Here is a 15,229-nt window from a genome sequence, read left to right as displayed (position 1 = left end):
CTTTTTTTCATGATAATTTAATGACGCGTTGAGGCATTACAATGAAATTGTTGGGAAAGACGCCGATTAATTTTTTAACACGGAATATTGCGAAAGCGATGATTTTCTCTTTTTTTTTCTTAACAAAAAAGACGAATTTTAGTAATTATTGGAATTTTTGAAATTTTTGGAAATTGATTAGTTTTAATTTTTCCATTTTTATTTTAATACTTTGAAAAAAATAGACCAATGGAGTGATGGATTTTGGAATTTTTCATAATTAATTGAGATTTCATGTGGTTTTCTATTTTTCTGTCATTTATTTCTCCCGGAATTGCCCAAGTCCTTCCGCATCACTCAATTCCCGACCAAATGTTAATGAAATGAGTGAATATTCGATTGAAGGTTTTGACCTCAATGATTTATCGCGTCCGGATATTCCGATAAACAATCAGAACATTTGGAAACATCGCAACAATTTGTCTATCATTAATTAAATTTTTGCGGGAAGTGCTGATAACAGAAGTTCTAATCTCACTCGACAATTTTTTATAACAATAATACATTACTCGAGGCCTCTAATATAATACACTAAATATACTGCATTATAAATTAATTGAACCAACAAATTAGTGCATTAAAAAAATAACTGATCGATCGTTTGAAGAGTAATAAAATCTTCCGTCGGGATTATACCGCTAATTCCGCAATAATGGATCTCGAATTATATCATTATTCTACACAATTCCATCAAATATGTAAATTATCTTTATGTCATCACTCACACGTGTTTTATTCACAACCGAACAATCGAAAAAAAAAATCATACACGTGTATGACGGGCACTGATAACATACGTCGAAGGAAATGATTACCTTTTTTTCCCCTCCATTTTTCACTTTTAATTTATCAATAGCATCCCCACCCTCTCTCTCTTCGCCCACCAATTTAACCATTTACTTACTTATCCGTTATTGAATTCCGCCAACAATTCCGTCATTTATAGTGATGATCAATCAATTTAATTGTCGACTTCAAGGAAATCGCGCGGTCGGTTATTATTTACAAATTTCCGTGTTAATTCGTTTCGAAATTTATTATTAATTTCTGGAGAAACATTGCGGCAATTTGATTATCAAGATTTTCGATTATCCGAAAGATTATTATTATTATGATTGTTCACATGAAGAGATGATAATGATTTAAAAAATTATCCTGAAGTCTCAATAAAGTAACAAAACAATCAAATCACAACGGCTAAGTAATGAATCGTATTGTTGTAGTTTACTTGGGTTTTTGTTTGTGATAAAAACGAGAGGTCAATGGGTAATTCAGTGGTCATGTTCGTCATAACTGCTGAATATTTAAAATAATAGCCATCCCAGAGGAAATTTTTATTTTCCGGGAGGAATGTTTTGATTCTCGCTGTTTCCACCGACATGTGCGTTTATGGCTCTTCATGGAAAGGTACAATTGCCGAGTGATTCATCTGTATTTACTTACAAGTTCATTCTCTTTTCGTTTTTATTGCCATCACTTATTCAAATTTTCTCTCAATTTCTTTCCTCTGGGTTGAGAAAAATATTGGAAGACAAAAAATAACTGAATAATTGAATTCTCACGAATGCTGAAGCTTAAGAAAAGAAAAGACATTTGTATTTTCAAAAAAATCGAAACTTTATTCGTAACAAATATCCTATACAAAATACAGCAATTACTCGTAGTAGCGGATAAATTGCCTTATTAGTGTGTTCACCATCTTGATCAACATTTTCGTGAATACGCCCTCTCAAATATTGGTTGATAAACCTGGCAATTAATCACGGATTAACCATAAAAATAACAATTCCATAAATACAATTTTGCATCGCCCCGGAATCATTCGAGTGATTCCACAATCAATTACGTAAACCTGATTCAATTACGTATTTAAAAAAATTATAAACAATTGATAGTGTTTTGGGAGTTAGTATAATGTATTTGGCTCGAATATTTCCTCCCTGACGTGTTCAGGGATTGGCAAGAGAAGTAATTGCGAGTGCGCGAGAATTTTGTTCCATCAACGAAAAATAATAATTTGAATTCACGAGGAATATTTACAATTTAAGACCTTCACAGCCATCGACGACTCAAAAATCGTTGCCAATCGTTCATAATGCATTCATGAAACGGAATAAAACATCAAGGCACATCTGCAATTAATTTTTCACCCTCAGAGAGACAAATGATTAATTGAAAAAGAAACTCCAAAAGAAAACGTCGAATAATATTTCCTCTCCCGAATAATTGAATTAGTATTTAAACAATTAATCTCTTAACAAACAAATCAATTATACCCTGACTGACGTACCATCTCCCCAGGTTCACCATTGAGTCTTAAACCGAGTGAATTAAAGATAAAATAAAATAAATTAGATTACTTCAAGATAAAAACGAGCTAATCGATCAATAATCACACATTAATTAATTAACCGATAATCAACCCGTACCATGAACTCTATGAGTTTTTCTCACTGAATTATTGACCACGTGAGTGACTCCATCCATTCTAAGATTTTCCCATCAACATCTCGATAAAAAATAATGAAGAAATTAATTATTTTCTAATTTGTTCGTTGAATATATTTCGATAATCCTCGGATTATCGAGCGGATTTGAGCTTCCAGCGGAGGAACATGTAGGCAGCGACTCTGAGCACAACAAAAATAAGCAACAGAGCGAGAATATCGAGGGTAAAGCTAGCATTCACCATGTCAAGCTCCTCCAGAGTTGTCGATGGATCTTTGAAGTGACAGTATGGCTGATGACACTTAAGCTTTGGACGATCGAATGCGTATGTTGCGAGGGCTGTCCCTTCGAACCCGTATCGGATGTAACTGAGATATGTTATCCATCTGAGATAGACTGGTATCGAATCGAAGCTGACGAAGAATCCTGAGAAGAGGAGAAACGGAACTGACATCACTGGAGCCAGAAACACTCCATTCTGCACGTTCATCGCTGCACCCACCACCAGACCCACTGATTGGGCCACAAAAGAGATCAGGAGGCATGCACCCAGGAACATGAAGAATCTCTCCGCCTCAAGGGGTTGACTCGTCAGGAAGTACACGATCACCAAGTACATTATGCAAAAGATTGTCTGCAATTTGTCAAAACGTTACAATTTTTCCATTGTACCTGTACAGTGGAGTTCAATTTTGGGAATGGTAATTTTCTCTTACCTGAAACGGAAGATCTGAGACAGTTATAGCCAGATAATACGATTTCAAGGAATACCATCGATTGAAGTTTTCTTTCATGAGCACGGGCATTTCCAGTGGAACTGAAACCATCATAATTAATTATTCATTTCAATTCTCATTTCAACTTCTTGTAGAGTTATCTCGAAAACTCACATGACAAAATGGTTATCGTCATCGATGTGTACATGAGGAACAACATATTGAAGAAGAGGAATCCCAAGTTACTGAGAACCTTGCCCCCATCGTTACCAATATCGTAGTAAAGTGCGCCAATGAGGAATCCCACGAGGACATGAGCAAACAGTCGAAGATACATGAGAGTCCAGTCACGTCTACTGAAGAGCAATGTTCTCTTGAGAACTACCCAGAATTGTATAAACTCCGAGGTGGGATATCTCCGTGGCTGTTCAATGACTTCCCCCAAGAGTGTATCGGTTGCATCGAGATTGTCTTTCTTCTCCATATCAATGGGTATCGCCAGTTCGTCTAAAAATCAAATCAATTACAACACAAAGATAAAAAAATACCGCAAAATAATGAGAATCACTACTAACTGCGTTTCGTAATATCAGTGGTGGCAAATCCGTGAATGATTCCTCCATTAACATTGGTCTTCTCATCCAGATACTTCTCCTTAATATTACTGACATCATTTTTACCCGTGAGTACTTTAGTCCCAACAGCCTCGGCATCCTTAGAGAACTTATTAACTACTTGAATAGAATTGTTCAAGTTCTCTGCCTTGGACTCTGGAAATGGATAGCCTTCACGAATATCGTGTTGTCCATTCTTTATAGCTGACACCAAGTTGGCGATGTTGTCGCCGTATTCTCCACACGAGACCTCGATTACTAGATAACGAGAATAATTGAGTAACAGGTGATTGGATATAGTCATTGGAATTTCTCTATCATCGAATTTGTAGATTAAATACTTGTGGTGATAAAGCTCGATAGTTTGAGGTAATAAGTACAAACTTACTGAATGATGCGGGATTGTGATAACTCGGACAATTGAGTCCCTGGTATCTCAAAAATGGAACTAATTGTGTTGTCGAGCCCTGATAGACACACTGACCCTCTGCCAATGTGTATAGAGAGTCAAACATCTCGAATAATCGAGCGCTGGGCTGATGAATTGTGCAAATTATTGTTCTTCCACCTCTCGCTAATGTTTTCAGAAGGGAAATGCATTGGAAGCATGACGACGAGTCCAATCCACTGCACAAAAAATCTATCATCAGATTGTGAAATATTTGGCGGAATATGTTGCGCTACATTTTCCTCTCTTTATAAATTCATGAATGCCCTTGACAGTGAAAAAACAAACAGGAAGCGGTGCGAAGGACTTGAAAACCAGTTCGAAAGTCCCCGAGATATGGCTTTCAAGGCTTGTACGGTAGGTCGTCCATCCGGAGACGTGATTTATTTGTCATTTTAAGATCTATAGTTTTATTTGGAGTGCATCTGTTAATTCTTCTAAAAGGCTAAAGATTTTTCTGTCTAATTATCTTACAGTCCAAAAAATCCTGAACTTCTAATTTTCTTCATCTCTCCAAAAGCTCACAATGAGTATTGAATAGAACCACTGAGGCTAATGCTAATCGAGTGAAAGTCTCGAAAAACAGTAGAACCGAAAAACCGCACGGTAAAAAAATAAGGATAAAAGTACGAAACTGGTACGTGTATCATCGCTTTCTCCGAGGCTATAATTCTGGATTTTTTTTTCACGTATTTCTACAGTGTCACGTCCCCACCGTCGGCCAATGGTCGGTCCAATGCACTCGTCGTGACAATAAAGATAGACAAACAAAGACATGAAAGGAAACCGATGAAACTTGAAGACAAAAGGTCGAATTCACAAACGGTCAAATGTGCATGCTAAGTGCATGCACATTTAATAGTTTATTTAATTTATTCGGTGTTTAAGGACTTGTGGTTGCATTTACCTCGTGGGCTCGTCGAAGAACATTATTGGGGGATTGTTGACTAGCTCCAGGGCTATCGAGAGTCTTTTTTTCTGACCTCCGGAGAGATTTGAGGTCATTGTGCGTCGATGTTCAGCAAGACCCAGGGTCTGCAGAATTTCTTCAATCTGCAATAATCAGTCAATGGATTTGTCATTGATTTTATCAATTGGAAATCTTTGGAAATTATAAATTGATGAATGCATTTTCTACTCACAACTTCATCCTTCTCAAATCTCGGAATTTTAGAACTCAATTTGAGACTTGCTGCCACTCTCATGGCTTCGTCCACTGTTAAATTTCCATGGAGCTGATTGTCTTGCATTATGTAGGCTGACAGCTTCCTGAAAGTACTCAAATTCCTCTCGTCGCCATTCATTGTGATGCTGCCTTCCATTCCAGTAGTCCTGGGGATTAAAATGGAGGACTACCAATGAAAAATTGGAAGAACTAAAAGCCAAAGCGGAATATAAAAATCTGTCAATCATATGCAGTTGGAGCAGGAAAATTTGTACAAAGTCTGCGTAATCTGTTATGCAAAAACATCTTTTTATTTTGTCCCTTGTAAAATTTGAATTCCTGTTTCACAGACTTCTTTTGAATTTCTGAATTTAGTCCCCGGAAATCCAAAAGGGTTGTTTTATTAATGATTTTTTCCCTGTGTTGTGAATATTTAGAGTTTCGCCGATTATTATTGCTCTCAAAGTAATTCGTAAGAATAATTCTTGGCGGTTGTGGATGTCATTTGTTGAGTAATTTTATGGGTCTCACGTTAATGGCTGTGGGAAATAAGTGGAGATGATGCAATGCTGAGAAATTTAGAAAACAATGACTGTTTCCACTTGTTTTGTCTTTATGACTCCATGAGTGTCAACAGTTATTCAGAATAAATAAGAATATAATTATTCATTCATTCCAAAAATTCACATATCTGATTGAGAGCTAGAATATATTCTCTCCCTGTCAATTTTGCCAGACATTCCAATTGTAAATCCAGCAAAACATATTTACAAATTTTGATATCAACGTTTTGTGGGTCGAGTAGATAATTTTCTTCTCAGTGCAATCCAGCGGAATTCTTTCCTTCATCCAAATAAATTATTCATGAATTCTTATGAGTTACTACTATTTATACAAAATTATGTAATTTATGAAAGAAATATAATGAATTGTGTCAGCTCTCGTGCAGAAGTGAAATTTGTTGGAGTACTCGTTTAGATTCACACATTAAAAGTAATTTTGAACTCTCACTTTCTTTATTTTTACCACTACGAGAGACAATAATGAAAGAATTAAGGAAAAATATTATTATAATTTGAATCAAGACGAAGAAAAAAATGGAAAAAACTGAGGGATTATCCAGACGGCAAATGGTCGATGCATAATTTATTTACGGAAAATTGTTTCTACCTGACCTTCGAGGAGAAACATGGAAGAGGAATGTGCCAGAAGGCTCATTACCTTTTCTCGTTACTAACTTAAAAAATTATAAACTTTGGATCGTCTGCTGTCTCATGACATCACTTCCGGTTTGACAGTCACCGGTCACTGGGTTTCATGTGACGTACAAGGGAGTGAACGAGTTTCACGTAATACGCTAATAAAATTTAACAATAAATCTAAAAATCAATTCCTTATTCACTTGCCAATATTAATTAGGCGAATGATGAATTATGATTAAACAATGAGTTGTGGAGGAGGATTCATGATAATTAAATAATTCAGTGATGAAACTAGAGGGAAATAATTTCGATACAATCGAGATCGATTTACTAAGTTATTTCAGTTCGAATTCCATTTGAATAATTTGTTATTCAGTGGGAGAATTGCAAATATGTAGAATCTATTTAGTGGAGATACAAGAGTAAAGTTTAAAGACATCGATTGTGCATACAAGTTGGCAGACACAAGGCAGTGAATTAAATGTGCAATTGCGATACCTGCGGTGATTAATTGGGACTAGTGGAATCGTGTAATTACGATTTTTCTTTGAATAAAGAAATAATGACGTGGATGATGTCTCTGGATTGGCCTGGGGACCGTAAAAAATTGCGGGAGTTTTCGTGATGGATTGGATTTTTTTAGGAATTTAATGGAAAGACGGAGATACGCACTTGTATCCTGTCAGGATATTCAGAAGAGTTGACTTTCCAGCACCAGACGGTCCCATTATGGCTGTCAGCTCGCCGGATCTCAGTCTTCCACTCACGGATTTTAGAATTGCCTTTACATCTGAAATGCGAATATTTAGTTTTATATATTTGAATTTAAGACAATGACACGTGAATTTTTTTAAATTCGTCATACATTTCTTTGCCAATTCCCATTATTTAGTGAAAATTATAATTACTTAAATTCCGTCATTTCTGTTTGCAACTACAAAATTAACTGAGATTGAAAAATAAAAATCGCCGAGTTATTTTGATACACAATGCGATTTTATGCAATTTAATTTTCAAAGTAACACAAACATTTTGAAATTTTTATATTTTTTTTTATTTCTACAAATAAATCTTTCAATCATTATTTATTCCAATAATTATCATTCTGTCATCTCGGGTGTTTGATTTGTGATCACATTGTTGTGATCAATCGGAAACGAGTGCAATGATATCTCCGAATGGACAAAGAGCAATATAAACACAGAGAAGTACTGATAACCATTGACCAAAGTCCACTGTTTGTGGCTTTTGTGATTCACTCGTTTCCCCACTCAATGATTCAACTAAATTATCCCCAGAGTCTCGTTATGATTTATTCATGAGATTCCGATAAATCGACAGTTGCACAGAAAAAATATATATTAACAATTTTATTGTCATTCACCAACAGAATTTCTACCAAAAATAATATTCTTCACGAATTCTACAAACGTGAAGTAGCAATAAATAATTCATGCCATGAAAAATGAAAGAGAATGTTTTTTTTTTATTGATTAAAAAAATCGGTAATTAATCTTGGCAATCGCTGACATTTTCATGTATTGTACTTAATTTTTTTTTTTTTTTGCGAAATTGATGAATAAATTCAAGTGATGATTCATCATGGTGGGAAAGATTTTCCATTGAAGACGGAAGTGACATTGGGAGATAACAGGACATTAAATTCCACTGAGAACTTGCATTCATTAATATTTATTAGATGTTAATAAAAAATTCTGGCATTTCGCAGACCGGGGGATTTAATTCGACAAGTGATTGATCGATTTTTACTTAAATCTATCTCCAAACCTTCTAGTAAGAAATTAAATACTGATGAGACAATGCAGATGCTCGATTGCGCTTGATATTATTTAATAACTCGAGTTGTGAGTAGATAATATTAATGTCTTCTCAAGGATTTCCTCTCAATTCACAAAAACATGAATGAATTCTCGACCCGTGTTTAGTTCTAAAAAAAAACTATCAACAGCTGAAGTGAACACGCAACAATAATTCCATAATACCATGATTTTCGTGATTTCAAGCGAGCGTGACGTGTGTTTATGCACGAATAATCACATCACCGAATGTGAATTTGTCATTTTGCAATGATGATTTCCGTAATTACTCGTCTCGAAAGTTGCACTGGGTCAACCGGTTGTTTTATATTCTCAATATTCTCAAAAAATTCAATTTATGCAGAGAATTCATTCATTTTATTCCAGAAAACAGTTTTATCGTCCCTAAACTTTCCTTGAATTATGAATTATTCTCCTCGGGAATTTAATTCGTAATAAGTCAGTCAAGTTCATCCACTTGTTGCATAATCGTTTGCATAGTTTGCAAAATTTAATGGAGACGTCAAAATCTTTCAACCAAAACTCAGCTTTTGCCTTCAAATCAATTCTCTATTGCTCCTTACGACAAATATTGAATTCAATTGAAGTTTATTTATTAAAAAAAATATTTATGAATCATCTAATTATCGAAAATAATTCTAGTTTTTCTTTTAAATTGTCATTTTCTTAGAAGTACTCAGTGCTACCATTTTTAGAAATAATTTTTCTCTTGCGAAATTATTACTCTCGTCGGTTGTCATCCATTTGTGGAGAAGCAGGAGAATTCGCGAGAAAAAATTCCGCTTCAGTAATTGAAAGTGAATTACGTTTTTGCGAATTTGAATTTGCAATGTATTTGCACTGACAACAAAAAATACAGATCTCTAGACATTTTACTAGTAATTCAGTCATTGAAAAAAATGGGGGAATTCCAATTCTCACTGAATTGTTCCATTTCTAATTCATTTATTCACGAAATGAATTTCTCAAATTTTCAATAATTCTTTAAAAATGTATTAATGAACATGAACTAATCGAGAAGATATAATCGACAAAATAGTGAAGCGTAAGAGAGTAATTCTTGAGTTATTTCTCCACTTGAATTTTCCCACTTTGGTAAGTGCAATGGAGGAAGAGATAATTGTGTAATTCCCATTGAAACGAATTGCTGCAACGACTTTCTAAGAGATATCATCAGCGTATTTGCTAATATCTCATAGCGAGATGAGTTATCACGGATTCCCAAGAATTTACATCGACACGATGGAAAAATTGCAGTAAAATACGCGATCAGAACGAGGGACTGTCAAATTTCCAATATTTTTCGGTAGAGATTGCGAAAATATTGCAATATTTACCAGAAAAATTGTCACTTATACTGACAACAAATGTTCATATCTCTCTCCCTCTCTCTGTAAGTCTTGGGACTTTTGATAAGTCAGGATTTATCACAGCTGTTTCTCATTGTTATTCTGTCATTGGACTCGAGGTGAACACAAGTCTGAATATGAGGTCAATGAAATGTCTCAACCTTGTCCAATAACCAAAGATCCACGCTAAATTGAGTTGAAAACCAAATCAATCTTCTCGTAATTCACCTCCGCACTCGCTTCAATGTATATTAGAGTCATTGAATTTCGTAATAGAAACTCTATCATTATTTATTTGGAAATGACAACTTTCACTGTGTGATTAAAGTCAACGGAAAACTGCAAACACGAGATTTTTGAGAGGCTATTTGTGAGAGACGCCAACAGACAATTTGAAACTGCAATTCAACTTACCGAGTAAGCAATTCAATTCAATTGTAATTAAATTCCGAGACTTTTCTATTTATTTTTCAGTCCAGAATCTCCCGATGAGTTTTCAATCTTTCAACCGCTGAATTGCAATACGAAAATTAATTGAATCAACATTTATCATTTTTTTAATTAATTTCTTTTGTGCAAAGAATGATTTCCCTGGAGATGAAACGAATGCCGAGGATGAAGAGGTGTCAGTCCCGAGTGAATGTAATTAATTATAATTTCAGAGTCATTATCTCTTGGTCTTTATGACAATCATGTGGCAGATTCAACAGCTGTCCTCATGAGCGTCATGAAGCTGCAACTTTTAAACGCAAAAGTTTCTTATTTCACGCATTCTATTGTTGCAAAAAATGCACTATTTTCTTCATTGTTTTTAATTGAGTGGAGATTAAGTCGCGGGTTATGCGTAGATAAGCGGTCATGTTGGCCAAGATCATAGGTCAGTAGTTATCATGTCATCAACACAGTTGTCTAAAACGTCAAGCTATCACGTTTCAGTTCTTGTTGTTTTCAAGAATTTATCATTCTCTTGTGAACTGAAATATCAATGGCTGACAGTTCCGATGCACTAGGAAATTTATAGTACACAGAAGAATTATTCATTTCACCAAAATAAATGGGTATTTTTACTAATCTAAAACCAATTGTTCGACTTAAACCAATAGTTTTTTTGAAAATCAATGAATTCTCTTTTTGATGTAATTATTTTCAGTAATTTTATTGAATTGTGATTGTTATTTGAATAATTTTTCAAGTTAGTCGCACATTCGAAAAATTCTTCAACTCAAATAAACAATTGATTTTAATTATTTAAATCATGGTTTTTATTATTACGTGAATTATTCTCAATGGAGCAAGAGATGAGTGAAAACAGAATCCGCAATAAAATGGCAATCAAGATTTGTTGAAGCACCAAATCAAATTATTCTTTGAGAAAGATGATTAATTGATCTCTTGTTCTTAATTATTCGTACGATTGTTGGAATGACTAATGACCGAGAATATTCACCTCTGAAATAGCAAAGTACTGATATAAAAAATGAAAGGCTGAATTCATTCTCTCGTAACTATTTTCATTGCAAAATCCTCAGTGAATCGACCCAATGACTAGGTTAAAAAACTCATGAATTAGATTCCAGTATGAATTATCGAGGACATTAGGGAAATAGAGACCGAATTATTGAGTAAGAATAATTTCGGTCTCTGTAAATGATGAATTACGTTCATTCATGTGGTAGAACTCACTGTGACGTGAAGCAACGACACTATTATATTAATGCGACAGTTAAAAAACCGTGAAAACAATTGCGTTCATAACACTGAGTTTTTATCATCAAAAAAAGATAAATGACTCAATCCCAATAAGTGATTTTACCGCACAACTCACAACTCATTTCTCCAATTGGTAAATTATCGGCTTTCCTCAACACTTCGTCTTTTATAATCTTATTATAATTAATTAATAAAAAAAATATATTTATGGACTCCTCGATTGGAAAATAGCGAAGACAATTTTCTTTTCTATTTCGAAGGCAAAAATTCAGAAATTTTTCTACAAATTCTGGACATAATTATGACATTTTTTTATGGTTTGAATAAATTATTTGTAGTAAATAAATTTTGAGTGGGAAATTATGATAACAATTAATCCATCATTCATCAATAATTAGCCATAAATATAAATATCTTTTGGTAAATAAAAATTAATTATTTCAATAAATCAATTACAATTAAAAATTAGAATAATGGAGTAAATAGCTAATTAATGCATTAATTAATGGATTAATTAACCGAGTGATTAATGAAGTAATTAATTAATCGCCTTAATTTCTACTTCCAGATTATTGAATTACTGAATTTTTCCTTTTGGTAAAGGGTTACTTCTCATTTAACGAAATTTCGTTGATAATTATTTGAGAATTCAAATGAGAATTTTTGATTTTGGTACTTACTTCCTTTTCGGCCCTCTCGGACGGTGTACGTTAAATCTGTGAATGCAAGATCCACAGGTGGTCTTTTTGGCAGATGTGTAATTGTTCTTGTTTGGGCCGGAACAATCTCAACACTCACAGGTAAATCTTTCCTCGGCACCAGAAGAATTCCATTGGCATCATCGTCCCTCGAACTATTTCCCTCCAGCTTCATTTTTCAATCTTCAATCTCTAACTTGTCGACAAATTAACAATTACCGGCACTCAATTGTTACTCAGTGGTTCACCGCCTGATAAAAAAAAAACAGAAACAAAATTTTAATATTTATTATTTGATGGCATGCAATGAATTCCTCATAGAGAAAAATCAGATTTAATGGATTTACTGTGAGATTGATCAGTAATTTTTATTTAAATTTAACTTAAGTGTTTTAATTGTCATTTAATTGTTTGAGCGTGAGTCGATAGTTGCAGGGCGAGTTAACAAATTACTGAAGAGCTGAATCTAGAGGTAATTATTGCTCGTAATTTTTTATTCTTGACTTTAACGATTTTTTTTTTGACTTGTGGTACATTCATTGCAATTACTCGAGTACACGAGGAACAACTGAAAACCTTGATTTTGTCTCGGTCATTTCCTCACGTGCAGAGGAATGAGGAAGCCAGATGCATCAGCAAAAAAAAAATTATTCTCGATAAAAAATCGTGGATAATAAAAAACTAATTTCTCATCAACTAGTTATCAACATTTTTTACTGCGATATTCCGCCAGTTGATCATCTATAAAACGTTAGCTGAGCAACAATCGATGATTAAAGCATTTGGGAACCTTTGGCCTCATTGCATAAGACATTTGTCGAAGGAAAACAGAGGGTGATATTGATTACACACCGAGAAAAATAATTACTCGTCCCAAGTAAATTAACAAGGATTGAATTCATTAATTGCTAGGAAAATTTTTCTCTCAATTCAGTCGGTCTCATAATTTCGTTAACGATTCTTCCGTAAAAATACTGCAATTTTAACCGAAAAAAAATGTATAATTCACCCTACAGCATGAGAGTTAATTTACCAACAAATTTTAGTCTGTAATTCTCGTATTCGTCGAGGAATCGGGGCCAATACCGAGGGAAATCTCTAGGGAAATGACAGTACGACCTCCTTATCTCCACAAACTTCTTCGCAATTCAGTAAATAAAATTTACAACTATATATAGCAACAATTTTCTGAATGGGTACTTCGGTTGGATAAAAAACGATTGAAACTCAAAGAAAAATTACTCACATTATATTAAATTCTCCAAGCGTTATCCAAACGTCAAAACATTCAGAATTACACACCGAATAATAAATAAATAAATTTGTTTAATCATTAAACGATGCGGGGCTTCTCTCGAGGGTGAGTGATTGCGGATTATTTATTTATTTTATTTATAGTTATTGTTGTTAGGATGATTTTTCAATGGCGATGGGAGGAATCCGCGGTACTCGTGTCACCGCGACTCGACGCGGACTGAATCGAGGAAAAAGAAACGATTGTACGTAAACGGCCGTCACTGTTGACCGTCACTAGTTACCGGGGAGGGGGGTAATTTTACCCAAATGAAAGAATAATTAGAAAGAGACAATCAGAGCGATTCAGAGACGCCCGGGGGTCAAAGTCTGCGTAGGAGCCAGAGATTTTCTCGTTAACAAAATTCTTCGACGAGGAAACGAAAATAAATTGATTCAATTATCTGGGAGTAATAATTGATATACTGGGCACTGGTAATTAATTAATTGGTTAATTCGTTGATGAATTTGAGGAATAAATTGTTTTTTCATCGTTCATTAAATTTGATAAAACGAAAAATGGAGGAAAAGTGACAGGAAAATTTTTAAATTTTATCTGGGAGTAATAATTTATGAGATTGAGGCAATTGATTAATTTGTTGGTGGTTTTTTTATTGGATAAGATTTTGGGAAGTACTGAGTGATGAATGGAGAATATTTGGAATTAATTATTGATGAGTGATGGATTCAACTGGTGATTGATACCCGAAATTTTGTGATTGGCGCTTTGATTGTTATTATAAAGACGTATTGTTTGTTAGACCCTTTTTTTTATTTCTCCACTCGAGTATAGTCATCGTTTTATTGTGTTTTTATCACATCATTAGTACGGCTATGAAAATTCTCCATTAATCGAAATCATAAAATCCTTTTTTGCGAATCGCCTTGAACTTCAGGATTTTATGGTCAGTCCCTAGACGAACCAAAATTTTCGGTTTAATTGCCGATAATTTTTATTTGCTTGAATCCTAGAAATTTTATCCAGAAAATCGGAATATTATCGGAATCGGTATTTAAATCCAATTATCGCCGGAAAATGGTGAAAAATCGCGGGAATCCATATGATTTATCTTTTGATAAGATTCAGCTTCCGTTGATTAATGAATTAGTTATTTAATTATGTAAATCTCTAATAGTGTAATTATGACAGTGAACACAGAAGAAATTAGGAATTAAATTGCAATCGTTTCTAAAAGTTAAACAAATTTTAGTCAGAGGGAGAATAATTTATAATCATTTAAGGGATGATGACGGAATTAATTGGCGTCACGGTACGTTTCTAGAATATAAATTCCCGTATAGCCGCATGCGTTCGCCAATAATTCACCTGTGAATCCAATTCTACCTGTCGAGAAATCAGAAGTGCATCCAGACCTTGAACTTCAGGCTGAAATTTTCCACTCAAAAAAGGTGAGAAAAACCGCTGTAAAAAAATGATTCGAATAAAAAGGACGACTTTCTAGATATATCCGGCGTCCCGTATATTATCTTGGATAGAAAAAAGGAGAAAAATACTAAAGGACACAAGGCTGCAGTGAATGGCAGTGCAAAGTCTAGGGGAGATTGACGATGCATCCGGGGACTCATGATAAATCGTCTTCTACACCATTTTTTATTATTTTTATTAAAAAAATCGCGAACAAAATTGCATTGAAAAACGGGAAAAGTACGGAACAGAAATAGAATTCGCAAATTTACCCCCCCCCCCC

General features: G+C 34.3%; 1 protein-coding gene across 2 annotated transcripts in view; it reads right to left on the bottom strand.

Annotated features, from left to right (window-relative positions):
- Positions 1–1,635: 1,635 nt before the first annotated feature.
- Positions 1,636–15,229, bottom strand: part of LOC105273817 (ATP-binding cassette sub-family G member 4) — a 15,137-nt gene continuing 1,543 nt past the window's right edge. The window contains exons 1-10 of one of the 2 annotated variants that reach the window (XM_011316466.1): positions 13,474–13,703; positions 12,210–12,478; positions 7,305–7,422; positions 5,408–5,597; positions 5,173–5,318; positions 4,206–4,444; positions 3,779–4,075; positions 3,378–3,710; positions 3,204–3,304; positions 1,636–3,121 (exon numbers count right to left, since the gene is read on the bottom strand). In XM_011316466.1, the coding sequence (XP_011314768.1) occupies positions 2,621–3,121; positions 3,204–3,304; positions 3,378–3,710; positions 3,779–4,075; positions 4,206–4,444; positions 5,173–5,318; positions 5,408–5,597; positions 7,305–7,422; positions 12,210–12,402 (2,118 nt within the window). In that variant the 5' untranslated portion in view covers positions 12,403–12,478; positions 13,474–13,703 and the 3' untranslated portion in view covers positions 1,636–2,620. Of the gene's footprint in view, positions 3,122–3,203; positions 3,305–3,377; positions 3,711–3,778; positions 4,076–4,205; positions 4,445–5,172; positions 5,319–5,407; positions 5,598–7,304; positions 7,423–12,209; positions 12,479–13,473; positions 13,704–15,229 lie in introns of those variants that run through there. The other variant, XM_011316467.1, reaches the window with a different exon arrangement.

This window comes from Fopius arisanus, unplaced genomic scaffold, assembly GCF_000806365.1.
Source record: "Fopius arisanus strain USDA-PBARC FA_bdor unplaced genomic scaffold, ASM80636v1 scaffold00007, whole genome shotgun sequence".
NCBI classification, from domain to species: domain Eukaryota; kingdom Metazoa; phylum Arthropoda; class Insecta; order Hymenoptera; family Braconidae; genus Fopius; species Fopius arisanus.
The sequence above is the reverse complement of the archived record's forward strand: the minus strand, read 5'-3'. Positions and strand labels throughout refer to the sequence as shown.